Source organism: Anomaloglossus baeobatrachus, chromosome 6 (assembly GCF_048569485.1).
Source record: "Anomaloglossus baeobatrachus isolate aAnoBae1 chromosome 6, aAnoBae1.hap1, whole genome shotgun sequence".
In the NCBI taxonomy this organism is placed as follows: domain Eukaryota; kingdom Metazoa; phylum Chordata; class Amphibia; order Anura; family Aromobatidae; genus Anomaloglossus; species Anomaloglossus baeobatrachus.
This window is the reverse complement of record NC_134358.1, coordinates 563,028,346-563,056,337: the sequence shown is the minus strand read 5'-3', so window position 1 is coordinate 563,056,337 and position 27,992 is coordinate 563,028,346. Positions and strand designations below refer to the sequence as shown.

The 27,992-nt window shown below is 53.6% G+C and overlaps 2 protein-coding genes across 3 annotated transcripts in view; one reads left to right on the top strand and one right to left on the bottom strand.

The window, feature by feature from the left end:
• Positions 1 to 833: 833 nt before the first annotated feature.
• On the bottom strand, positions 834 to 9,779 carry RPS10 (ribosomal protein S10). Its single transcript, XM_075315750.1, has 6 exons — positions 9,685 to 9,779; positions 6,382 to 6,531; positions 6,123 to 6,294; positions 2,017 to 2,094; positions 1,880 to 1,935; positions 834 to 921 (listed from the first exon to the last, which is right to left on the bottom strand). The coding sequence occupies exons 2-6, from the start codon at positions 6,529 to 6,531 to the stop codon at positions 877 to 879; spliced, it is 501 nt and encodes a 166-aa protein (XP_075171865.1). The 5' UTR covers positions 9,685 to 9,779; the 3' UTR covers positions 834 to 876.
• A 97-nt stretch (positions 9,780 to 9,876) lies between these two features.
• CCDC13 (coiled-coil domain containing 13) overlaps positions 9,877 to 27,992 on the top strand; it is a 60,982-nt gene continuing 42,866 nt past the window's right edge. Inside the window, exons 1-2 of one of the 2 annotated variants that reach the window (XM_075316891.1) lie at positions 9,877 to 9,957; positions 14,691 to 14,903. In XM_075316891.1, the coding sequence (XP_075173006.1) occupies positions 14,695 to 14,903 (209 nt within the window). In that variant the 5' untranslated portion in view covers positions 9,877 to 9,957; positions 14,691 to 14,694. The remainder of the gene's footprint in view (positions 9,958 to 14,690; positions 14,904 to 27,992) is intronic. The other variant, XM_075316892.1, reaches the window with a different exon arrangement.

Genomic DNA, 27,992 nt, shown 5'->3' with positions numbered 1-27,992 from the left:
GGACTGAGGCAGCGGTATAGTGCACCGGCAGAGGGGCAGACATGGAAGCCAAGGGACTGAGGCAGCGGTATAGTGCGAGGATAGAGGGGTCGGCATGGAAGTGAAAGGACTGAGGCAGCGGTATAGTGCACCGGCAGAGGGGCAGACATGGAAGCCAGGGGACTGAGGCAGCCGTATAGTGCACAGGCAGAGGGGCCGGCATGGAAGTGAATGTGGTTGAATTATCACCTTCACGTGACACCTACAAGACCCGAGCCAGGGACCTGCTCTCATCATTGCCATCTTCGTACTCCTATGGAGCACAGACATGAGCTGGACTTCAGAGGAGACGGGGATTCCATATACCGGTATACTACAACACTGTGGTACAAGGTGATAGATAGTATAGGGACCACAAAAAAAAAAAAAAAAAAAAAAAAAAAAAAAAAAAAAGAGAACCGCTGCATCCCAAAAAAAACAAACCTCAGATCAAGATATTAAAAAATTAACATCCGGTAAAGGCCATCAATAGGCGTGAAACCATCAGAACTGTATTTATTTGCTACCTCCCCCCCCCCCCCACACCTGCCCAAAACTGTGTATTAGCACCTTCTGCTTTGTCTTGTCTGTGGCCAGACATGTATCCTGCACAGGCGGCCGCGGGGTCCAGCTCCGGAAGGTGAGGGCAGACTGGCAGTGCCCACACGAGGAGTACAGCTCCGGTCCTGTGCAGACCTCCACCACCACACTTATTAAAAGAGAAGCACTGACAGCGACACATAATGGACACAAATCCCTAAATACCGAAACCCTGAAGGGGTGGGAAATATTAAAAGAAAAAAGGAAGAATATGGTTGTGTCGCAAAAGGTTTTATTGAGAAATAAAAGAGAGCCTCATCACTGTGGGGGTTGTTGTCCGCGTCCACGTCCGAAGCCTCCTCTCTGCAAAACAAGACGACAATGATGAGGATAAGACATGGAGGACGGCGTCACTGGCAGTCGCTGAACCACACACTGTCCGCCACATCCACTTCTGCTCGGCGGATTCTGTGTCACGGTGGATCCGGTGCTACTGTGGCTTCCATAAGAAAACCGAAGCCGGATCGCGGATGTGACAATTAGGAGTCATCCCGCGCCCAAACAACATAACTAGTGCACCCCTTTCCAATCCACCACCCCCCCAATTGCAAAGTCTCCGGTGGTCCCCCTGGTCCTTGGTCATAGAATGACCATTTGTTATCCATAATAATAATAATAATAATAATAATAATAATAATAATAATATTTATTCATTTATATAGCGCTATTAATTCCACAGCGCTTTACATACATTGGCAACACTGTCCCCATTGGGGCTCACAATCTAAAGTCCCTATGAGTATGTTTTTGGAGTGTGGGAGGAAACCCACGCAAACACGGGGAGAACATACAAACGCCTTGCAGATGGTGTCCTTAGTGGGACTAGAACCCAGGACCCCAGCGCTGCAAGACTGCAGTGCTAACCACAGAGCCACCACAAGACTGCAGTGCTAACCACTGAGCCACCGTGCCGCAGCCTAATATGCTGCGGTACTGGCATCATAGCTGCCATCCATTATACAGTTATGGCTGAAAGTGATGGCACCTTGAAAGTGTTCCAGGAAATTATTGTAATTAAACATGTTTATTTTCTTTGTGCGTAGACAAAAAGAAAAAAAAAAAAAAAGGGAGGCAGCTTGGACATAATTTCACAAAAAAAAACAAAATCACAGTAAGTTTACTGGGAAAAATGCTTCATTTTCTGCAAAAATTTCACGGGTGCCAACACTTTCAGCCATGCCTGTATATATTCACACCAAAAAGCCATTGTGGGAACTTAGCCTGAGATAGAAATAGAAACCTGGAGGATGATAAAACTTACAAACTGGAATTCTGTAGCAGCTCCGGCGCCGGCCTCTGCTTTCTTGTCTGCACCAGCTACAAGGGGAAAAAATAGAATCATAAAGATCACGGCACCAACAGGTCCAAATGTACAAGTCATTTCAATGGGAGACTTACGTGGAGCAGCGCTGCGTCTGTAGGTGTCTCTGTCGGTCTCGCCACGGGACAAGCGGGCAGGACGCTCGCCCTCCAAACCTAGGAGAAAGAAGAGTCGTGATTTTACTGAATGCAGTTAGTATTGGTCAGAAAAAAAAATAAAATAAAGGAAACTCCTTTTATTTTAATAATTTTCCGCGCCTTTCTTGGCAGAGCGGGGACTGTCTGTGGAGCGCGATCCTCCCCGAGGACCAACTGTGAAGGAGTGAGGTGCGTGCCTCGCAAACAGCGGAAGCTAAGGCCGGTGCTTATGTTAGGCTATGTGTGCATGCTGCAGTTTTTGGTGCAGTTTTGTAGTCAGAAAGTGCATACTTGACTTCACAGCAAAGTCTAGGAGTATTCAGATTTGCCGTGCGCACGTCGCAGTTTAGGTCACAATTTGTCAATAAAAAAAAAGCAGCGTGTTTTTTTCTAGCATTTTATTGGCTTGCTCCTACTGAAAAACCGCATCAGAAACGCATGGTCAAAAAACGCACCATTACAAGCGCATTTCTTGCATTTCCAGGCTCTGGGACACGGTGCAGTTTTGGTTGAAGTTTTAGTGCAGTTTTTTTTTACTATAAACTGCAGCGTGCGCACATAGAATATTCCGGTAGCGCTATAAGGCTATCCTGGGATTTTAGTCCTGATCCTGACACTCCACAGCCTTTACGAGTCTGCACCCCGATAGATGAGATCTGCTCAAATATTCACAAGACTTGTCCACGGATTGCTTTCTCCTTCTTCCACAAACTATAAGGCTATGTGCGCACTTTGCGTTTTTTCATGCGTTTCCAACTGCAGCGTTTTAATGCCAAAAGGCATGCGTTCTGCTTTTCAAGCAAAGTCTATGGGAAATAGGGCATTCTTGTGCGCACTTTGCGGTTCAAAACGCTGCGATTAATTTGCATAAATTTGGGCAAAAACTCAAGTGCTCAAAGAAGCAACATGTCAATTGTTTTTGCCATTTGGGCTGTGTGTTGGTAACATTGGAGTCAATGAGATCCATCAAAAAGCACAATCAAAATGCTATTTTTTACATGCTTTTTTGCTGCAGAATACAGCTTTTTTAACTAACTAAACGAATGCGTTTTGAACTTTAAATTAATGGCATGATATGTCCCTTTACAGACACACATAATCCGACAATTAAAATAATGAAAATCCAATATATAGCGTTATTATAGTCATAAATATGACAATATATGCTTATACTTAAATTTGCTATTTTATGTATATTTTTAATAACGATTTTTTTATCATTTTTTCCCCTTTTTTCATAGTGTTTGTATGTTTAAACTTTATTTAGTTGTGTACTTGTAGTCAAAATGCATCTGACTTTCAGCAAGGAAAAAGCAGGTAAAACGCGGTAAAACCGCACGCGTATTTATAGAGTTTTGGTGGACCTAATTAATTTTGGCAAAGACAATTTCTGCCAGAGGATGCGTTTAGAACTGCAACTAGCTCGACGCAACGTGCGCATATAGCCTAAACCCCGCAACAACCTACTGGTAATAATAAAAAATAATATTATTCATTTATATAGCGCTATTAATTCCGCAGCGCTTTACATACATTGGCAACACTGTCCCCATTGGGGCTCACAATCTACGTTCCCTATCTGTATGTCTTTGGAGTGTGGGAGGAAACCGGAGGAAACCCACGCAAACACGGGGAGAACATACAAACTCCTTGCAGATGGTGTCCTTAGTGGGACTAGAACCCAGGACCCCAGCGCTGCAAGGCTGCAGTGCTAACCACTGAGCCACCACAAGACTGCAGTGCTAACCACTGAGCCACCGTCCCATGTATCAAGGCTTCATATTTGTAGCAATTTTTCTATTTGTTTCAGCAGAAAACATTTTGATACTTTATATCAGATCTGACAAATATACACTTGGAGATGCCAAACATTTATTTTTCTTATTAACATTTGTTATTTGAATGTTGGGGGCAATACTGCAAAAATAAGTTGTTTTCATGTCCTGATGATCACAGGAGGCAATGAGCGATGGTAGAGACCTCCTCTGATCCGAACCGTCTAGACGCTGCTGTTGAAATAATCAGCGGCATCTAGGAAGTTCAGCTCCGGTGACTTGCAGCAGATAACCTCAGGTGCCGCGCCGTAGAGCAAGTGCATTATGTACCGTGGATACTAAAGGGGTCAATGTGCTGTGGGAATCCACCCTCGGTGGCATCAGTAATACACTCGTCTAAAAACCAACTGTAGCGCCACATTCAGAGACAAATACTGAACAGTTAAAGGGTTTTCTACCAGCCAGGCCGAGCATTTCTGAGCCCTACATTCCCCGCCATGGCTGTGAAGGGGCTGAATATTTAATGTCAAGGACAGGACTGGGTCCCCCATTCCCACCTGGGTGAATAACGAGCCTGGAGATGGGGTGCACAAGTGACCATTCATCTCTTACACAGACTATGATAGCTAAAGTTTCTTCAGAAAAGCGATCATGCTATTAGTTTTAAGGTGTTTTAGCAGACTCCCAATCAGCTGAATGGATAGGTAGAGGTGATCCAGATTTAACCAACTGATCGAAAAATAATCATACAAGTCGCCTTCTACTGGCATCAATATAAAGGATACCTGTCATCACATACAAAGGCCCTGAACCACCGCCATAGCATTATACCGCAAAATAAGTGAAAAAGATGTCACTATACTATAGGCGAAAAATGAAAACAAAAGGTAAAGTCACATACACCCTGTAAGGAGCCCTGGTCTCAGGACTAGTCACGCAGTCCTACCTATATACTCATCACCTCACTGTACAGGGACCGGATGCCACAATCCAGGACTACAAGACTACTTGCGGGACGATGACCGCCCATCCGACGAGTCATTTTACCACAAGCAATTTAGGAACCGGAATCTTCAGTTAAAGTGAACCAGTCGGGTGCAATGTGCACCCAGGAGCACGAGCCGTTCTGGGTGTATATTGCTAATCCCTGCCTATCTGTCCCTGTACACACCAGCATAGATAAAGAGATCTGTAGAAAAAGTATTTCTTAAGATCTTTTTATCTTATGCTAATGAGCGCAGGGACTAGTCCTATGGCTGTTATATTCCCCGAATAGCCGCCCTCTTCGCATGTTATTATGCCCACAGGGGCGTGCTAACATGCTATTCAACATAGCGTTCCCAGTGGTGCCGTGTGTTCCCGCTTCTGAATGCCGGGCACATCCAGTCATGCGCAGTATGATGCCGGGTGTATGCGTCCCGGCTTCAGAAACGTCTACTGCGCATAAAGTGCCGCGACATTCAGAAGCGCGGTCACAGCGAACACTGGTACACGCGGCACCGCTGCATTTAATAGCATATTGGTCCCACAGGGGTGTACTAACATGCTAAGAGAACGGACTAGTCGGGAGATATAACGCTCTAGGGACTAGTCCCCGCGTTCATTAGCATATGATAAAAGATCTTTACAAATACTTTTTCTAAAGATCCCTTTTATCTATGCTAGTGTATACAGGGACAGTTAGGCGGGGATTAGCAATATGCACCCGGAACTGCTTGTGGCTTTGGTTTCATACAATATGTTGCCCCATCTATTGCATCCCTGTGAATCCAGCCTTAGGCTATGTGCGCACGTTGCGTACTGTCCCTGCAGAAATTTCTGCAGCGATTTGAACAGCACATGTGCGCTTCAAATCGCTGCAGAAAAGCCGATATCATGCACTCTGCATGTAGCCCTTCCCATAGACAGAGCGGTGACTGCATGCAGAGCGCACGAAAGAAGGGACAGGTCACTTCTTAGAACGCAGCGCTTCGGCAGCAGCCGAAGCACTGCGCTCTAATATGCCACATGCGCACGGCCCCTGCACAACCTCCATAGATTGTGCTGGGGACAAAGGACGCATGCGGTTACGCTGTGGTGCAGATCGCAGCGTAACTGCATGCAATTACGCAACGTGCGCACAAAGCCTTAGGTTCACTCCCCATAAAGCAGTCTAGGCACGCTCAGTCCCTGCTATCGTTTGGTATGAAGATCATACTCCCCAGGGGAGGTCAGTGACTAGCGGGCCCTTTCTGGTGTCCCCTGTCTCGTGCGCCCCTTGCTCCCGCTCACCTTTGGGTCGTGGTCTGCCGGTCTCGGGACGACTCCTCCTTAGAGTAGCGGGGACGATCTCTGGGGGCAGGTGCAGGAAATCCCGCAGATACTGGATGCCTTCATTTGTCAGGTACCAGTAGAAGTGACGCCAGGCAAACTGCTCCTTCACATACCCACGGGACTTCAGAGACTGCAGGGGAGAAGCAGGGAAGAGTCATAAATTGTCTGAGCACAGCATACCGGTGTAGTCACCCTGCACCTGCACACGGGGACGGACCTGCATGGCCTTCATCACGTGGAGGTTGGGCACGTTCTTGTCGCTCAGTTCTGGATGCTTTGGCATGTGGACATCCTTCTTGGCCACCATAACTCCCTCCTTAAACAGGAGCTCGTAGATGGCAATGCGATCTTTCTTGGGCATCAACATCTAAGAGGAAAGAAAGAAAGACTGATGATCTGGAGAACATACGGCAAATCAGACGTTAGAATTAGGCAGGAACTCCATGCATTTTGGCCTTGATGTTACGGTTTTGAGCCCGATCACAGGTTTTATAACCGGAGCTCAGCAATAAGAATCAATCACTTCATCAGACATTCACACACACAGCGGGATATTCATGCAAAGCACCAGACATGTGGGACATAGGGATAATGGGAGTAGGGCCCGTAATCACTGCAGGAGCTATGGTGGGGGATGGACATAAAGCTCAGGATGGGAGATAAACGGCTGGGATCAGACGTATCACAGAGGGTTAATACTGATGGCCGTATGTAACTGGCTAAAGAGAGGTTTGCAGCCCCTCTGCACCCCATTAGCCAAGTCTGTAGATCCTTGCAGGAGGCTCACGTTTTTTTAGGAGGGAAACGCACATCTTCTATAGTCATTTTTTTTGCTCAATGTAGTAATAATGCGTCTGTTGACCCTTTCAACGTAGCGCAGCCAACCAGAGCCCGGCAGATCCACTATAATGAGCAAACAAATGGGGTAAATTCTACCCGCAGTCTTCTCGAGCTCACCGCACACCTGCTGAAACGCTGCACTGGAGACAAGGAAAAAGACTTGTAGGAACCTGGTGAAGGAGCCAGTTTGGGGCCGCTCCAAGGACCCCCACCCTACGACTTGTCTACCACTACCTGCTGGAAAAAAAAAACTAATCTAAAGATGCGCCAGCCACCTCCGCAGCAGGGAGAAGGATCACCGGGCTCTAGTCCGTAGCCAAAGATTACAAACATGGCTGCCGCTCAGAATGCAGCAAATCTTTTTGCTAATCTCTATAGTGCGGGGGTCGGGATGCTCCAGACAATCACCAAGAATTGCCCGGGTCTTTAGCGACACTTTGCTCAATCCAAAAGGGTGGGCGCCCCCTCAGTTCAAGGCCCTCACACACCAGTACGGCGGGCGCCCTCTCAGACCAATGGGAGTCCAATCTCTGGGAGCCAAATGCAAAACATGAAACTTTAATCCCCCTTACAAAGATGAGCCGCAGTGCCCGACCACCGCCCCATTCATTGGCCCCATAGGGAAGTGTGCTCACTCTTTTCCACAGGGCTCAGGCATACAACCCGCTGCCGTTCATTCCCTATGGGGCCGGTGTGCTCACTTTTCCGAAGGGCTCAGGCATACAACCCGCTGCCGTTCATTCCCTATGGGGCCGGTGTGCTCACTTTTCCGAAGGGCTCAGGCATACAACCCGCTGCCGTTCATTCCCTATGGGGCCGGTGTGCTCACTTTTCCGCAGGGGTCAGGCATACAACCCGCTGCCCCGTTCATTCCCTATGGGGCCGGCGTGCTCACTTTTCCGCAGGGGTCAGGCATACAACCCGCTGCCGTTCATTCCCTATGGGGCCGGCGTGCTCACTCTTTTCCGCAGGGCTCAGGCGTACAACCCGCAGCCCCGTTCATTCCCTATGGGGCCGGCGTGCTCACTCTTTTCCGCAGGGGTCAGGCGTACACCCCACTGCCCCGTTCATTCCCTATGGGGCCGGCGTGCTCACTCTTTTCCGCAGGGCTCAGGCGTACAACCCGCAGCCCCGTTCATTCCCTATGGGGCCGGCGTGCTCACTCTTTTCCGCAGGGGTCAGGCGTACACCCCACTGCCCCGTTCATTCCCTATGGGGCCGGTGTGCTCACTTTTCCGCAGGGGTCAGGCGTACACCCCACTGCCCCGGTCATTCCCTATGGGGCCAGTGTGCTCACTTTTCCGCAGGGGTCAGGCGTACACCCCACTGCCCCGGTCATTCCCTATGGGGCCGGTGTGCTCACTCTTTTCCGCAGGGGTCAGGCGTACAACCCACAGCCCCGTTCATTCCCTATGGGGCCGGTGTGCTCACTTTTCCGCAGGGGTCAGGCGTACAACCCACAGCCCCGTTCATTCCCTATGGGGCCGGTGTGCTCACTTTTCCGCAGGGGTCAGGCGTACACCCCACTGCCCCGGTCATTCCCTATGGGGCTGGTGTGCTCACTTTTCCGCAGGGGTCAGGCGTACACCCCACTGCCCCGGTCATTCCCTATGGGGCCGGTGTGCTCACTCTTTTCCGCAGGGGTCAGGCGTACAACCCACAGCCCCGTTCATTCCCTATGGGGCCGGTGTGCTCTCTTTTCCGCAGGGGTCAGGCGTACACCCCACTGCCCCGGTGATTCCCTATGGGGCCGGTGTGCTCACTTTTCCGCAGGGGTCAGGCGTACACCCCACTGCCCCGGTGATTCCCTATGGGGCCGGTGTGCTCACTTTTCCGCAGGGGTCAGGCGTACACCCCACTGCCCCGGTGATTCCCTATGGGGCCGGTGTGCTCACTTTTCCGCAGGGGTCAGGCGTACACCCCACTGCCCCGGTGATTCCCTATAGGGCCGGTGTGCTCACTTTTCCGCAGGGGTCAGGCGTACACCCCACTGCCCCGGTGATTCCCTATGGGGCCGGTGTGCTCACTTTTCCGCAGGGGTCAGGCGTACAACCCACTGCCCCGGTCATTCCCTATGGGGCCGGTGTGCTCACTTTTCCGCAGGGGTCAGGCGTACACCCCACTGCCCCGGTGATTCCCTATGGGGCCGGTGTGCTCACTTTTCCGCAGGGGTCAGGCGTACAACCCGCTGCCGTTCATGCCCTATGGGGCCGGTGTGCTCACTTTTCCGCAGGGGTCAGGCGTACAACCCACTGCCCCGGTGATTCCCTATGGGGCCGGTGTGCTCACTCTTTTCCTCCAGCCCCATAAGCAGTGATAGTCGCAGCGGTCAGCGTCCTAGTAGGAGACAGAGGTTGCTCTCGGCTGGACACAGCCCACCAGACTTTGTTTTCTCTGGACAATCCCTTTAATTCTCCAAAAAGTTACAAAAATTATAAAAACTGACTGAAAACGAACCCCCAATCTCCGGGGCCTCCACTACCCCAGCGTCCCCGCTGCCCGCCCGGGAGGCCGCAGCCTCTCCGCCTCTATTATCACCTCACTACACGCTACAGCGCACACATATATGGCGGCTCCGCTCCATCCACAGCTCCCGCACACATTGCCCCATCACCAGGCACCGAGCAGCCCCGGATGGCCGCTATCTACACCGGATTCCCGGGCCCCGGCACAAACTCACCTCTGCAGCTTTCTCGGAGGCCTGAGGAGGAAAGGAAAGAGCATGCGCAGAACAGCCGCACTTCCCTCTGAGAGCAGGACCCCGGATGAGGTGTCTTGGGTTGTGCCTGTTTCCAAATGCTGAGCGCGTGGCCACGTGACGTCAGTGCGTGCGGCCTTCACCCGGCTAACAGGGAGGGGCGCTGGATGATGACGTAGCGGCACAGTTTCTATGGCGCCCGTCTCCCTGGTTACGCGTCCTCTTCTTTTTCTTCTTGAGGACGGTGAGAACGGGGTGAGTGATCTGGGGAGACGGGATGACCGGTCACATCCTCTGTAGATCAGTGCCTGCACTGCTGAGGATGCGGCACAGTGTGTGAGGATGAAGGCTGGCATAACACACTCTATAGAGTGTAAACATCTATCCCCTCCCCCATAGTGGACAAACTCAGGTGCCCCCCCCCCACAATAATCAGATCCCCCCATACAGGACAAACTAAGGTCCCCCCATAATAATCATGTCTCTCCATAGTAATCAGAGCCCCACAATAATCAAATCCCCATATAATAATCAGATCCCTCATAATAATCATCAGATCCCCCATAATAATCAGATCCCCCCATAATAATCAGATCCCCCATAATAATCAGATCCCCCATAATAATCAGATCCCCCCATAATAATCAGATCCCCCATAATAATCAGATCCTCCCATAATAATCAGATCCCTCATAATAATCAGATCCCCCATAATAATCATCAGATCCCCCCATAATCATCAGATCCCCCATAATAATCAGATCCTCCCATAATAATCAGATCCCCCATAATAATCATCAGATCCCCCCCATAATCATCAGATCCCCCATAATAATCAGATCCTTCCATAATAATCAGATCCCCCCAAAATAATCAGAGCCCCCCATAATAATCAGCAGATCCCCTGTAATAATCAGATTCCCCTACAATAATCAGATCCCCCACAATAATCAGATCCTCCCATAATAATCAGATCCCCCCATAATAATCAGAGCCCCCCATAATAATCAGCAGATCCCCCGTAATAATCAATTCCCCTACAATAATCAGATCCCCCACAATAATCAGATCCTCCCATAATAAATCAGAGCCCCCCATAATAATCAGAGCCCCCCATAATAATCAGATCCCCCCATAATAATCAGATCCCCCCATAATAATCAGATCCCCATATGTGACGGGGTAAGGACCGGGGATTATTAAACTGGTGGCAGCAGAGGGAATGGAGAACAGTGGCCCGGCAATGAATGAAGCCATCACCTCAGGATACAGGGATTGGACTGTGAGGAGCCTACAAAGCCGTGAATTAGGGATCCATTACTGAGGATCAACTGGTTGAGGCTTTGGAAGGAGCTAGCCTTCAAGATGGCACCGAGAGGGATCCCCAGAGCAACTGGAGGGAAGACGCGACCTGGAGGTAAATACCCGGAAGAGTCAGAGGGCTGTGGTATGAGGAGGAGGTGGCATTGCTGGGGATGAAGCCACCATAGAAGATAAGCAGGAGGCCACTCGGAGAGCTTAGGAGAGGCAGCTCCTTGTGGAAGCATCTAGAAGCCCCAGGCAGACCTTCACCACCACACCCACCATGAAGGAATCCCCAAGAGTGTCCCACAAGGACTCTAAGCCATTCAATGAGGCTTCAGGGACATTGAAGGCTTCTTCCAAGACTTCGGACACCAATGTCAGTTCATGGAAGTTCCAGAGATGGAGTGGGTCAGACACCTGGTGGGGCTCACAGAGGGTGGAGCTGCAGAGGCGTATCGAGCTATGGACCCTCGATGTCCGTGAGTATGAGGACATTAAGAAAACCGTCCTGGAACACTGCGGTAACTCCAGACATTTCCAGGACTCAGCTCCACACATCGGACTGTAATGGAGCAGGCTCTTATGTATACCCATAGGGTCAAGCAGGCGTGTCATCTCTGGCTGGAGGGACGGGGGCCCTAACTATGGGGAAGGTCCTCCAGGACATCCAAAAAGAGCAGTTCTTTGCCAAATGCCCTGCTGAGATCAGAAAATGGGTGCGATAAAGAAAACCAGCAACCGTGGAACAAGCTGCTGCTCCAACTGATGAGGGGCCTCAGTGGAAGATGCTGGAGGATGGAGAGAGGACTACCAGCACCCCACCACCGGAGGTCCCATCCTTCATTCCCCAGTGTTCTTGTCCCTCTTGGTCAACATCTCATGTTGATACCCGTGTGAATGTGACTCCAGTTGCTCCTACCACATTTTCTGGGATGCGACAAGGAGTGATCGTAGAAGATCGCAGATGTTATGGTTGTGGCATCCTTGACATCAGCAGGCCACATGCCCAGCTAACCAGTGGAGAAGCCATCCTCCAATACAACAATCACCTCCGGCACCTGCACATCGATATCAGTCCCGGGGTTCCCCTACCTCCTGCCCCAGAATGTAAATTGGGGGTAGTACGACTCAGCGCAGGTGTCATCGATGGGGGCAGCCTGGGCATCTGAAGACACCTGCCCTGCCGGTCCATTGAAGAGTGAGGTGAAACAGCCAGGATCGGGGATTATCATTGAATTTGCTGGATGTCAGTGGAGAAATATCCCAAAAGAGACTGTAGATCTGGACTTTGGTTTTGGGATGATGAGCGGCCTGCAGATATTATCCTACTAAATAATGTGGGAGATCTACAATGCTGATTTGTGGGTAAGTCAAAGAAGATACGATATGGAGCTCGGTCCTTCAAACCTACAACATCACCATACAATATAGAAGATGCAGCCAACACCAAACTGTTGATGAGCTGTCCAGACAGGAGAGCCCTGAGTCCTGTCAGCCATGTCTATTTGTACGTGATAAGCGACCTGTTGAGATCACTGGTCTGTACACAAGTTGAGGGGGGAAGGGGTTGTAACAAAGTATCACCCCCATCCTATTGTATGGAGTGTAATGTAATCAGGCCTACTTTAGCATTTCCTGTCCTGTATCTGGTGGGGGCTTGTGAGCCTTTATTCCTCTCTGCAGGGGGCTTCCCTAATACACAATACATGTAGACAGGCTGGAGCCTGGGTTTCAGGAACCTTCTTCATACTTTGAGATACAGGTAGACAATATTTAACGGGGTGGGTGTGAGCACTTCTGGGAGGGAACCGATCCAAAGAGGGGCAGAATAGTAAGCCCTTCTGGTCAATAGCTAGGATCTCTTCCTGCGGCCGGGTCCTGGTGCCGTGTGTGGACCACTAGAAATTGGAGATCAGTTGGCACGTGGTATTGTGTTGTGTTGCCCATCCTGCTGGATTTGGGGACCTCAGCTAAGGACTGTTGTTGCATTTTCCTTGGAATCAGATTATAGGATTGCTCCCCGGATCTGTCCTGTTTGTTACGGCAATCTTGCAGACTGTAAGGCTATGTGCGCACGTGTGCGTATTACATGCAGTTACGCTGCGTTCTGCACTGCAGCGTAACTGCATGCGTCCTGCGTCCCCTGCACAGTTTATGGAGATTGTGCAGGGGCCGTGCGCACGTGGCATGTTAGAACGCAGCGATTCGGCTGCTGCCCAAATCGCTGCGTTCTAAGAAGTGACATGTCACTTCTTTCGTGTGTTCTGCACGCTGTCTATAGGGAGAGGCAGCAAGCAGCGCGCACGAATCTGCCGGCACCATGCGCTTCAGAACGCAGCTTTTCAGCTGCGCTCTGAAGCGCACATTTTCGGTGCGGTGCAGAGCGCACACAGTGCGCACATAGCCTAAGGAATGATATCCATGTCTGGTGTTTTCTTTTTCCAGTTCAAATAAAGTTTTTTTGGATTATTCATTGGCCCGCTGTCCCTGCCTGCTCTGTCACACCCCTCATCACTCACTAATAATCAGGAGACCCCATGATAATCAGATCCCAATACAATAATCAGATCCCCATAACAATCAAATCCCCCATAATATTCAGTTCCCCCATAATAATCAGATCCCCATAATATTCAGTTCCCCCATAATAATCAGATCCCCCATAATAATCAGATCCCCCATAATATTCAGTTCCCCCATAATAATCAGATCCCCCACAATAATCAGATCCCCCATAATAATCAGATCCCCCATAATAATCAGATCCCCCCATATTAATCAGGAGATCCATAATAATCAGATCCTCCCAATAATAATCAGGGGATCCCATAATAATCAGATCCCCCCATAATAATCAGATCCCCCATAATAATCAGATCCCCCATAATAATCAGATCTCCCATAATAATCAGATCCCTCCATAATAATCAGATCGTCTATAATAATCAGATCCCCCCATAATAATCAGATCTCCCATAATAATCAGATCTCCCATAATAATCAGATCCTCTATAATAATCAGATCCCCCCATAATAATCAGGAGCTCCATAAAAATCAGATCCCCCCACAATAATCAGATCCCCCATATTAATCAGGAGCCCCATAATAATCAGATCCCCCATAATAATCAGATCCCCCATAATAATCAGATCTCCCCATAATAATCAGATCTCCCATAATAATCAGATCCCTCCATAATAATCAGGAGCCCCATAATAATCAGATCCTCTATAATAATCAGATCCCTCCATAATAATCAGATCGCCCCATAATAATCAGATCCCCCCCATAATAATCAGATCTCCCCATAATAATCAGATCTCCCATAATAATCAGATCCTCTATAATAATCAGATCCCCCCATAATAATCAGGAGCCCCATAATAATCAGATCCTCTAAATTAATCAGATCCCCCCATAATAATCAGGAGCCCCATAATAATCAGATCCCCCCATAATAATCAGATCTCCCATAATAATCAGATCCTCTATAATAATCAGATCCCCCCATAATATTCAGATCTCCCATAATAATCAGATCTCCCATAATAATCAGATCCCGCATAATAAGCAGATCCCCGCATAATAATCAGATCCCCATATAGTAATCAGATCCCATAATAATCTGATCCTCCCCATAATAATCAGCTCCCCCACAGTAATCAGGTGTTCCTCCCTACAGGGTGATGATGGACCCGGACTCCGCTGTGGAGGAGAATCTGCGGCTGCAGTTCCGGGCGTTGCAGGAGCAGCAGCAGAAGCGTCTGCAGAGACTGATCGAGCGCAAGAGGGAGAAACTCAACGAGGATGACAAGAAAGCCGACGCGTTCGGTGTCCAGGACCGGCTGAACCTGCTGCACACGGACAGCGAGTCCTCCACTGAGCTGGGGAAAAGGTGGGACCCCCACCTCCATGTGACCCCTGCAGAGTACGGGTCGATCTGGTTACTGCACGCTGTGATGGATCGCCTCCAGATATTGCAGGGGCTATAGCCTCAGTACTACATAGTGTTATCGGAGCCACATTACTTATCCATAAATGTGTCAGTGAGCACAAATACATGTTATACACCTGCCTGACCCGGGATCCAGAATGCAGCCACCTTCACCAGCTCCTGTATATCAGCACAGCTTCATTCCTGCAGAGATTTCCCTCATGAGGAGCAGTGAGTGAAATTCCCCTCCTGTAGACTCTGCCTTCATCCCTGATCACTCCCCTCCTGCAGACTCTGCCTTCATCCCTGATCACTCCCCTCCTGCAGACTCTGCCTTCATCCCTGATCACTCCCCTCCTGCAGACTCTGCCTTCATCCCTGATCACTCCCCTTCTGCAGACTCTGCCTTCATGCCTGATCACTCTCCTCCTGCAGACTCTGCCTTCATGCCTGATCACTCCCCTCCTGCAGACTCTGCCTTCATCCCTGATCACTCCCCTTCTGCAGACTCTGCCTTCATGCCTGATCACTCTCCTCCTGCAGACTCTGCCTTCATGCCTGATCACTCCCCTCCTGCAGGCTCTGCTTTCATCCCTGATCGCTCCCCTCCTGCAGACTCTGCCTTCATGCCTGATCACTCCCCTTCTGCAGACTCTGCCTTCATGCCTGATCACTCCCCTCCTGCAGACTCTGCCTTCATCCCTGATCACTCCCCTTCTGCAGACTCTGCCTTCATGCCTGATCACTCTCCTCCTGCAGACTCTGCCTTCATGCCTGATCACTCCCCTCCTGCAGGCTCTGCTTTCATCCCTGATCGCTCCCCTCCTGCAGACTCTGCCTTCATGCCTGATCACTCCCCTCCTGCAGACTCTGCCTTCATGCCTGATCACTCCCCTCCTGCAGACTCTGCCTTCATGCCTGATCACTCCCCTTCTGCAGACTCTGCCTTCATGCCTGATCACTCTCCTCCTGCAGACTCTGCCTTCATGCCTGATCACTCCCCTCCTGCAGACTCTGCCTTGATGCCCGATCACTCCCCTCCTGCAGACTCTGCCTTCATGCCTGATCACTCCCCTCCTGCAGACTCTGCCTTCATGCCTGATCACTCCCCTCCTGCAGACTCTGCCTTCATGCCTGATCACTCCCCTCCTGCAGACTCTGCCTTCATGCCTGATCACTCCCCTCCTGCAGACTCTGCCTTCATGCCTGATCACTCCCCTTCTGCAGACTCTGCCTTGATGCCCGATCACTCCCCTCCTGCAGACTCTGCCTTCATGCCTGATCACTCCCCTCCTGCAGACTCTGCCTTCATCCCTGATCACTCCCCTTCTGCAGACTCTGCCTTCATGCCTGATCACTCTCCTCCTGCAGACTCTGCCTTCATGCCTGATCACTCCCCTCCTGCAGACTCTGCCTTCATGCCTGATCACTCCCCTCCTGCAGACTCTGCCTTCATGCCTGATCGCTCCCCCCCTGCAGACTCTGCCTTCATGCCTGATCACTCCCCTCCTGCAGACTCTGCCTTCATGCCTGATCACTCCCCTCCTGCAGACTCTGCCTTCATCCCTGATGACTCCCCTCCTGCAGACTCTGCCTTCATGCCTGATCACTCCCCTCCTGCAGACTCTGCCTTCATCCCTGATCACTCCCCTTCTGCAGACTGCCTTCATCCCTGATCACTCTCCTCCTGCAGACTCTGCTTCATCCCTGATCACTCCCCTCCTGCAGACTCTGCCTTCATGCCTGATCACTCCCCTCCTGCAGACTCTGCCTTCATCCCTGATCACTCCCCTCCTGCAGACTCTGCCTTCATGCCTGATCACTCCCCTTCTGCAGACTCTGCCTTCCTGCCTGATCACTCTCCTCCTGCAGACTCTGCCTTCATCCCTGATCACTCTCCTCCTGCAGACTCTGCCTTCATCCCTGATCACTCCCCTCCTGCAGACTCTGCCTTCATGCCTGATCACTCCCCTCCTGCAGACTCTGCCTTCATCCCTGATCACTCCCCTTCTCGAGACTCTGCCTTCATGCCCGATCACTCCCCTCCTGCAGACTCTGCCTTCATGCCCGATCACTCCCCTCCTGCAGACTCTGCCTTCATCCCTGATCACTCCCCTCCTGCAGACTCTGCCTTCATCCCTGATCACTCCCCTTCTGCAGACTCTGCCTTCATCCCTGATCACTCCCCTCCTGCAGACTCTGCCTTCATCCCTGATCACTCCCCTCCTGCAGACTCTGCCTTCATCCCTGATCACTCCCCTCCTGCAGACTCTGCCTTCATCCCTGATCACTCCCCTCCTGCAGACTCTGCCTTCATCCCTGATCACTCCCCTCCTGCAGACTCTGCCTTCATCCCTGATCACTCCCCTCCTGCAGACTCTGCCTTCATGCCTGATCGCTCCCCTCCTGCAGACTCTGCCTTCATGCCTGATCACTCCCCTTCTGCAGACTCTGCCTTGATGCCCGATCACTCCCCTCCTGCAGACTCTGCCTTGATGCCCGATCACTCCCCTCCTGCAGACTCTGCCTTGATGCCCGATCACTCCGCTCCTGCAGACTCTGCCTTCATCCCTGATCACTCCCCTCCTGCAGACTCTGCCTTCATCCCTGATCACTCCCCTTCTGCAGACTCTGCCTTCATGCCTGATCACTCTCCTCCTGCAGACTCTGCCTTCATGCCTGATCACTCCCCTTCTGCAGACTCTGCCTTCATGCCTGATCACTCCCCTCCTGCAGACTCTGCCTTCATCCCTGATCACTCCCCTTCTGCAGACTCTGCCTTCATGCCTGATCACTCCCCTCCTGCAGACTCTGCCTTCATGCCTGATCGCTCCCCTCCTGCAGACTCTGCCTTCATGCCTGATCGCTCCCCTCCTGCAGACTCTGCCTTCATGCCTGATCACTCCCCTTCTGCAGACTCTGCCTTCATCCCTGATCGCTCCCCTCCTGCAGACTCTGCCTTCATGCCTGATCACTCCCCTCCTGCAGACTCTGCCTTCATGCCTGATCACTCCCCTCCTGCAGACTCTGCCTTCATCCCTGATCACTCCCCTCCTGCAGACTCTGCCTTCATGCCTGATCACTCCCCTCCTGCAGACTCTGCCTTCATGCCTGATCACTCCCCTCCTGCAGACTCTGCCTTCATCCCTGATCACTCCCCTCCTGCAGACTCTGCCTTCATCCCTGATCACTCCCCTTCTGCAGACTCTGCCTTCATCCCTGATCGCTCCCCTTCTGCAGACTCTGCCTTCATGCCTGATCGCTCCCCTCCTGCAGACTCTGCCTTCATGCCTGATCACTCCCCTCCTGCAGACTCTGCCTTCATGCCTGATCATTCCCCTCCTGCAGACTCTGCCTTCATCCCTGATCACTCCCCTTCTGCAGACTCTGCCTTCATGCCTGATCACTTCTCTCCTGCAGACTCTGCCTTCATCCCTGATCACTCCCCTCCTGCAGACTCTGCCTTCATCCCTGATCACTCCCCTCCTGCAGACTCTGCCTTCATCCCTGATCACTCCCCTCCTGCAGACTCTGCCTTCATGCCTGATCACTCCCCTCCTGTAGACTCTGCCTTCATGCCTGATCGCTACCCTCCTGCAGACTCTGCCTTCATCCCTGATCGCTCCCCTCCTGCAGACTCTGCCTTCATGCCTGATCGCTCCCCTCCTGCAGACTCTGCCTTCATCCCTGATCACTCCCCTCCTGCAGACTCTGCCTTCATGCCTGATCACTCCCCTCCTGCAGACTCTGCCTTCATGCCTGATCGCTCCCCTCCTGCAGACTCTGCCTTCATCCCTGATCGCTCCCCTCCTGCAGACTCTGCCTTCATCCCTGATCACTCCCCTCCTGCAGACTCTGCCTTCATGCCTGATCACTCCCCTCCTGCAGACTCTGCCTTCATCCCTGATCACTCCCCTCCTGCAGACTCTGCCTTCATCCCTGATCACTCCCCTCCTGCAGACTCTGCCTTCATGCCTGATCACTCCCCTCCTGCAGACTCTGCCTTCATGCCTGATCACTCCCCTCCTGCAGACTCTGCCTTCATGCCTGATCACTCCCCTCCTGCAGACTCTGCCTTCATCCCTGATCACTCCCCTCCTGCAGACTCTGCCTTCATCCCTGATCACTCCCCTCCTGCAGACTCTGCCTTCATGCCTGATCACTCCCCTCCTGCAGACTCTGCCTTCATGCCTGATCACTCCCCTCCTGCAGACTCTGCCTTCATGCCTGATCACTCCCCTCCTGCAGACTCTGCCTTCATGCCCGATCACTCCCCTCCTGCAGACTCTGCCTTCATCCCTGATCACTCCCCTCCTGCAGACTCTGCCTTCATCCCTGATCACTCCCCTCCTGCAGACTCTGCCTTCATGCCCGATCACTCCCCTCCTGCAGACTCTGCCTTCATCCCTGATCACTCCCCTCCTGCAGACTCTGCCTTCATGCCCGATCTCTCCCCTCCTTCAGACTCTGCCTTCATCCCTGATCACTCCCCTCCTGCAGACTCTGCCTTCATCCCTGATCACTCCCCTCCTGCAGACTCTGCCTTCATCCCTGATCACTCCCCTTCTGCAGACTCTGCCTTCATGCCTGATCGCTCCCCTCCTGCAGACTCTGCCTTCATCCCTGATCACTCCCCTCCTGCAGACTCTGCCTTCATGATTGATGACTCCCCTCCTGCAGACTCTGCCTTCATCCCTGATCACTCCCCTCCTGCAGACTCTGCCTTCATGCCCGATCACTCCCCTCCTGCAGACTCTGCCTTCATCCCTGATCACTCCCCTCCTGCAGACTCTGCCTTCATCCCTGATCACTCCCCTCCTGCAGACTCTGCCTTCATCCCTGATCACTCCCCTCCTGCAGACTCTGCCTTCATCCCTGATCACTCCCCTCCTGCAGACTCTGCCTTCATCCCTGATCACTCCCCTCCTGCAGACTTTGCCTTCATACCTGATCACTCCCCTCCTGCAGACTCTGCCTTCATGCCCGATCACTCCCCTCCTGCAGACTCTGCCTTCATGCCTGATCACTCCCCTCCTGCAGACTCTGCCTTCATCCCTGATCACTCCCCTCCTGCAGACTCTGCCTTCATCCCTGATCACTCCCCTCCTGCAGACTCTGCCTTCATCCCTGATCACTCCCCTCCTGCAGACTCTGCCTTCATGCCTGATCACTCCCCTCCTGCAGACTCTGCCTTCATGCCTGATCACTCCCCTCCTGCAGACTCTGCCTTCATGCCTGATCGCTCCCCTCCTGCAGACTCTGCCTTCATCCCTGATCACTCCCCTCCTGCAGACTCTGCCTTCATCCCTGATCACTCCCCTTCTGCAGACTCTGCCTTCATGCCCGATCACTCCCCTCCTGCAGACTCTGCCTTCATGCCTGATCACTCCCCTCCTGCAGACTCTGCCTTCATGCCTGATCACTCCCCTCCTGCAGACTCTGCCTTCATGCCTGATCGCTCCCCTCCTGCAGACTCTGCCTTCATCCCGGATCATTCCCTTCCTGCAGACTCTGCCTTAATGCCCGATCACTCCCCTCCTGCAGACTCTGCCTTCATGCCTGATCACTCCCCTCCTGCAGACTCTGCCTTCATGCCTGATCACTCCCTTCCTGCAGACTCTGCCTTCATGCCTGATCACTCTCCTCCTGCAGACTCTGCCTTCATCCCTGATCACTCCCCTCCTGCAGACTCTGCCTTCATCCCTGATCGCTCCTCTCCTGCAGACTCTGCCTTCATGCCCGATCACTCCCCTCCTGCAGACTCTGCCTTCATGCCTGATCACTCCCCTCCTGCAGACTCTGCCTTCATCCCTGATCACTCCCCTCCTGCAGACTCTGCCTTCATCCCTGATCACTCCCCTCCTGCAGACTCTGCCTTCATGCCCGATCACTCCCCTCCTGCAGACTCTGCCTTCATCCCTGATCACTCCCCACCTGCAGACTCTGCCTTCATGCCCGATCTCTCCCCTCCTTCAGACTGTGCCTTCATGCCCGATCACTCCCCTCCTGCAGTCTCTGCCTTCATCCCTGATCACTCCCCTCCTGCAGACTCTGCCTTCATCCCTGATCACTCCCCTCCTGCAGACTCTGCCTTCATGCCCGATCACTACCCTCCTGCAGACTCTGCCTTCATGCCTGATCACTCCCCTCCTGCAGACTCTGCCTTCATGCCTGATCACTCCCCTTCTGCAGACTCTGCCTTCATGCCTGATCACTCCCCTCCTGCAGACTCTGCCTTCATCCCTGATCACTCCCCTCCTGCAGACTCTGCCTTCATCCCTGATCACTCCCCTCCTGCAGACTCTGCCTTCATCCCTGATCACTCCCCTCCTGCAGACTCTGCCTTCATCCCTGATCACTCCCCTCCTGCAGACTCTGCCTTCATGCCCGATCACTCCCCTCCTGCAGACTCTGCCTTCATCCCTGATCACTCCCCTCCTGCAGACTCTGCCTTCATCCCTGATCACTCCCCTCCTGCAGACTCTGCCTTCATCCCTGATCGCTCCCCTCCTGCAGACTCTGCCTTCATGCCTGATCACTCCCCTCCTGCAGACTCTGCCTTCATCCCTGATCACTCCCCTCCTGCAGACTCTGCCTTCATCCCCGATCACTCCCCTCCTGCAGACTCTGCCTTCATGCCCGATCACTCCACTCCTGCAGACTCTGCCTTCATGCCCGATCACTCCACTCCTGCAGACTCTGCCTTAATGCCCGATCACTCCCCTCCTGCAGACTCTGCCTTCATCCCTGATCACTCCCCTTCTGCAGACTCTGCCTTCATCCCTGATCACTCCCCTCCTGCAGACTCTGCCTTCATGCCTGATCGCTCCCCTCCTGCAGACTCTGCCTTCATGCCTGATCACTCCCCTCCTGCAGACTCTGCCTTCATGCCTGATCACTCCCCTCCTGCAGACTCTGCCTTCATCCCTGATCATTCCCCTCCTGCAGACTCTGCCTTAATGCCCGATCACTCCCCTCCTGCAGACTCTGCCTTCATCCCTGATCACTCCCCTCCTGCAGACTCTGCCTTCATGCCCGATCACTCCCCTCCTGCAGACTCTGCCTTCATCCCTGATCACTCCCCACCTGCAGACTCTGCCTTCATGCCCGATCTCTCCCCTCCTTCAGACTCTGCCTTCATGCCCGATCACTCCCCTCCTGCAGTCTCTGCCTTCATCCCTGATCACTCCCCTCCTGCAGACTCTGCCTTCATCCCTGATCACTCCCCTCCTGCAGACTCTGCCTTCATGCCCGATCACTACCCTCCTGCAGACTCTGCCTTCATGCCTGATCACTCCCCTCCTGCAGACTCTGCCTTCATGCCTGATCACTCCCCTTCTGCAGACTCTGCCTTCATGCCTGATCACTCCCCTCCTGCAGACTCTGCCTTCATCCCTGATCACTCCCCTCCTGCAGACTCTGCCTTCATGCCCGATCACTCCCCTCCTGCAGACTCTGCCTTCATCCCTGATCACTCCCCTCCTGCAGACTCTGCCTTCATCCCTGATCACTCCCCTCCTGCAGACTCTGCCTTCATGCCCGATCACTCCCCTCCTGCAGACTCTGCCTTCATGCCCGATCACTCCCCTCCTGCAGACTCTGCCTTCATGCCCGATCACTCCCCTCCTGCAGACTCTGCCTTCATGCCCGATCACTCCCCTCCTGCAGACTCTGCCTTCATCCCTGATCACTCCCCTCCTGCAGACTCTGCCTTCATCCCTGATCACTCCCCTCCTGCAGACTCTGCCTTCATCCCTGATCACTCCCCTCCTGCAGACTCTGCCTTCATCCCTGATCACTCCCCTCCTGCAGACTCTGCCTTCATGCCCGATCACTCCCCTCCTGCAGACTCTGCCTTCATCCCTGATCACTCCCCTCCTGCAGACTCTGCCTTCATCCCTGATCACTCCCCTCCTGCAGACTCTGCCTTCATGCCCGATCACTCCCCTCCTGCAGACTCTGCCTTCATGCCCGATCACTCCCCTCCTGCAGACTCTGCCTTCATGCCCGATCACTCCCCTCCTGCAGACTCTGCCTTCATGCCCGATCACTCCCCTCCTGCAGACTCTGCCTTCATGCCCGATCACTCCCCTCCTGCAGACTCTGCCTTCATCCCTGATCACTCCCCTCCTGCAGACTCTGCCTTCATACCTGATCACTCCCCTCCTGCAGACTCTGCCTTCATGCCCGATCACTCCCCTCCTGCAGACTCTGCCTTCATGCCCGATCACTCCCCTCCTGCAGACTCTGCCTTCATCCCTGATCACTCCCCTCCTGCAGACTCTGCCTTCATCCCTGATCACTCCCCTCCTGCAGACTCTGCCTTCATCCCTGATCACTCCCCTCCTGCAGACTCTGCCTTCATCCCTGATCGCTCCCCTCCTGCAGACTCTGCCTTCATGCCCGATCACTCCCCTCCTGCAGACTCTGCCTTCATGCCCGATCACTCCCCTCCTGCAGACTCTGCCTTCATGCCCGATCACTCCCCTCCTGCAGACTCTGCCTTCATCCCTGATCACTCCCCTCCTGCAGACTCTGCCTTCATCCCTGATCACTCCCCTCCTGCAGACTCTGCCTTCATCCCTGATCACTCCCCTCCTGCAGACTCTGCCTTCATGCCCGATCACTCCCCTCCTGCAGACTCTGCCTTCATCCCTGATCACTCCCCACCTGCAGACTCTGCCTTCATGCCCGATCTCTCCCCTCCTTCAGACTCTGCCTTCATGCCCGATCACTCCCCTCCTGCAGTCTCTGCCTTCATCCCTGATCACTCCCCTCCTGCAGACTCTGCCTTCATCCCTGATCACTCCCCTCCTGCAGACTCTGCCTTCATGCCCGATCACTACCCTCCTGCAGACTCTGCCTTCATGCCTGATCACTCCCCTCCTGCAGACTCTGCCTTCATGCCTGATCACTCCCCTCCTGCAGACTCTGCCTTCATCCCTGATCACTCCCCTCCTGCAGACTCTGCCTTCATGCCCGATCACTCCCCTCCTGCAGACTCTGCCTTCATCCCTGATCACTCCCCTCCTGCAGACTCTGCCTTCATCCCTGATCACTCCCCTCCTGCAGACTCTGCCTTCATGCCCGATCACTCCCCTCCTGCAGACTCTGCCTTCATGCCCGATCACTCCCCTCCTGCAGACTCTGCCTTCATGCCCGATCACTCCCCTCCTGCAGACTCTGCCTTCATGCCCGATCACTCCCCTCCTGCAGACTCTGCCTTCATCCCTGATCACTCCCCTCCTGCAGACTCTGCCTTCATCCCTGATCACTCCCCTCCTGCAGACTCTGCCTTCATCCCTGATCACTCCCCTCCTGCAGACTGCCTTCATCCCTGATCACTCCCCTCCTGCAGACTCTGCCTTCATGCCCGATCACTCCCCTCCTGCAGACTCTGCCTTCATCCCTGATCACTCCCCTCCTGCAGACTCTGCCTTCATGCCTGATCACTCCCTTCCTGCAGACTCTGCCTTCATGCCCGATCACTCCCCTCCTGCAGACTGTGCCTTCATGCCCGATCACTCCCCTCCTGCAGACTCTGCCTTCATGCCCGATCACTCCCCTACTGCAGACTCTGCCTTCATGCCTGATCGCTCCCCTCCTGCAGACTCTGCCTTCATGCCTGATCGCTCCCCTCCTGCAGACTCTGCCTTCATGCCCGATCACTCCCCTCCTGCAGACTCTGCCTTCATGCCTGATCACTCCCCTCCTGCAGACTCTGCCTTCATCCCTGATCACTCCCCTTCTGCAGACTCTGCCTTCATGCCCGATCACTCCCCTCCTGCAGACTCTGCCTTCATGCCTGATCACTCCCCTCCTGCAGACTCTGCCTTCATGCCTGATCGCTCCCCTCCTGCAGACTCTGCCTTCATGCCTGATCGCTCCCCTCCTGCAGACTCTGCCTTCATGCCTGATCACTCCCCTCCTGCAGACTCTGCCTTCATCCCTGATCATTCCCCTCCTGCAGACTCTGCCTTAATGCCCGATCACTCCCCTCCTGCAGACTCTGCCTTCATGCCCGATCGCTCCCCTCCTGCAGACTCTGCCTTCATCCCTGATCACTCCCCTCCTGCAGACTCTGCCTTCATCCCTGATCACTCCCCTTCTGCAGACTCTGCCTTCATGCCCGATCACTCCCCTCCTGCAGACTCTGCCTTCATGCCTGATCACTCCCCTCCTGCAGACTCTGCCTTCATGCCTGATCACTCCCCTCCTGCAGACTCTGCCTTCATGCCTGATCGCTCCCCTCCTGCAGACTCTGCCTTCATCCCTGATCACTCCCCTCCTGCAGACTCTGCCTTCATGCCCGATCACTCCCCTCCTGCAGACTCTGCCTTCATGCCCGATCACTCCCCTCCTGCAGACTCTGCCTTCATGCCCGATCACTCCCCTCCTGCAGACTCTGCCTTCATGCCCGATCACTCCCCTCCTGCAGACTCTGCCTTCATGCCCGATCACTCCCCTCCTGCAGACTCTGCCTTCATCCCTGATCACTCCCCTCCTGCAGACTCTGCCTTCATCCCTGATCACTCCCCTCCTGCAGACTCTGCCTTCATCCCTGATCACTCCCCTCCTGCAGACTCTGCCTTCATCCCTGATCACTCCCCTCCTGCAGACTCTGCCTTCATGCCCGATCACTCCCCTCCTGCAGACTCTGCCTTCATCCCTGATCACTCCCCTCCTGCAGACTCTGCCTTCATCCCTGATCACTCCCCTCCTGCAGACTCTGCCTTCATGCCTGATCACTCCCCTCCTGCAGACTCTGCCTTCATGCCTGATCACTCCCCTCCTGCAGACTCTGCCTTCATGCCCGATCACTCCCCTCCTGCAGACTCTGCCTTCATGCCCGATCACTCCCCTCCTGCAGACTCTGCCTTCATCCCTGATCACTCCCCTCCTGCAGACTCTGCCTTCATCCCTGATCACTCCCCTCCTGCAGACTCTGCCTTCATGCCTGATCACTCCCTTCCTGCAGACTCTGCCTTCATGCCCGATCACTCCCCTCCTGCAGACTCTGCCTTCATGCCTGATCACTCCCTTCCTGCAGACTCTGCCTTCATGCCTGATCACTCCCCTCCTGCAGACTCTGCCTTCATCCCTGATCACTCCCCTCCTGCAGACTCTGCCTTCATGCCCGATCACTCCCCTCCTGCAGACTCTGCCTTCATGCCTGATCACTCCCCTCCTGCAGACTCTGCCTTCATGCCTGATCACTCCCCTCCTGCAGACTCTGCCTTCATGCCTGATCGCTCCCCTCCTGCAGACTCTGCCTTCATCCCGGATCATTCCCTTCCTGCAGACTCTGCCTTCATCACTGATCACTCCCCTCCTGCAGACTCTGCCTTCATGCCCGATCACTCCCCTCCTAAAGACTCTGCCTTCATCCCTGATCACTCCCCTCCTGCAGACTCTGCCTTCATGCCTGATCACTCCCCTCCTGCAGACTCTGCCTTCATGCCTGATCACTCCCCTCCTGCAGACTCTGCCTTCATCCCTGATCGCTCCCCTCCTGCAGACTCTGCCTTCATCCCTGATCACTCCCCTCCTGCAGACTCTGCCTTCATGCCCGATCACTCCCCTCCTGCAGACTCTGCCTTCATGCCTGATCACACCCCTCCTGCAGACTCTGCCTTCATGCCTGATCACTCCCCTCCTGCAGACTCTGCCTTCATGCCTGATCACTCCCCTCCTGCAGACTCTGCCTTCATCCCTGATCACTCCCCTCCTGCAGACTCTGCCTTCATCCCTGATCACTCCCCTCCTGCAGACTCTGCCTTCATGCCCGATCACTCCCCTCCTGCAGACTCTGCCTTCATGCCCGATCACTCCCTTCCTGCAGACTCTGCCTTAATGCCCGATCACTCCCCTCCTGCAGACTCTGCCTTCATGCCTGATCACTCCCCTGCTGCAGACTCTGCCTTCATCCCTGATCACTCCCCTCCTGCAGACTCTGCCTTCATGCCCGATCACTCCCCTCCTGCAGACTCTGCCTTCATGCCTGATCACTCCCCTCCTGCAGACTCTGCCTTCATGCCTGATCACTCCCCTCCTGCAGACTCTGCCTTCATGCCTGATCACTCCCCTCCTGCAGACTCTGCCTTCATGCCTGATCGCTCCCCTCCTGCAGACTCTGCCTTCATCCCGGATCATTCCCTTCCTGCAGACTCTGCCTTCATCACTGATCACTCCCCTCCTGCAGACTCTGCCTTCATGCCCGATCACTCCCCTCCTAAAGACTCTGCCTTCATCCCTGATCACTCCCCTCCTGCAGACTCTGCCTTCATGCCTGATCACTCCCCTCCTGCAGACTCTGCCTTCATGCCTGATCACTCCCCTCCTGCAGACTCTGCCTTCATCCCTGATCGCTCCCCTCCTGCAGACTCTGCCTTCATCCCTGATCGCTCCCCTCCTGCAGACTCTGCCTTCATGCCTGATCACTCCCCTCCTGCAGACTCTGCCTTCATGCCTGATCGCTCCCCTCCTGCAGACTCTGCCTTCATGCCTGATCGCTCCCCTCCTGCAGACTCTGCCTTCATGCCTGATCACTCCCCTCCTGCAGACTCTGCCTTCATGCCTGATCACTCCCCTCCTGCAGACTCTGCCTTCATGCCCGATCACTCCCCTCCTGCAGACTCTGGCTTCATGCCTGATCACTCCCCTCCTGCAGACTCTGCCTTCATCCCTGATCACTCCCCTCCTGCAGACTCTGCCTTCATCCCTGATTACTCTACTCCTGCAGACTCTGCCTTCATGCCTGATCGCTCCCCTCCTGCAGACTCTGCCTTCATCCCTGATCACTCCCCTCCTGCAGACTCTGCCTTCATCCCTGATCACTCCCCTCCTGCAGACTCTGCCTTCATCCCTGATCACTCCCCTTCTGCAGACTCTGCCTTCATGCCTGATCGCTCCCCTCCTGCAGACTCTGCCTTCATCCCTGATCACTCCCCTCCTGCAGACTCTGCCTTAATGCCCGATCACTCCCCTCCTGCAGACTCTGCCTTCATGCCTGATCACTCCCCTCCTGCAGACTCTGCCTTCATTCCTGAT

Coding starts and splice junctions, on each gene's coding strand:
- RPS10 (XM_075315750.1), bottom strand. CDS start 6,531: ATGTTGATGCCCAAGAAAGATCGCATTGCCATCTACGAGCTCCTGTTT. Junction 2,095..6,122: donor CGGCAGACCACGACCCAAAG/GTGAGCGGGAGC, acceptor TCTTTCTCCTAG/GTTTGGAGGGCGAGCGTCCT. Junction 1,936..2,016: donor CAGACGCAGCGCTGCTCCAC/GTAAGTCTCCCA, acceptor TTCCCCTTGTAG/CTGGTGCAGACAAGAAAGCA.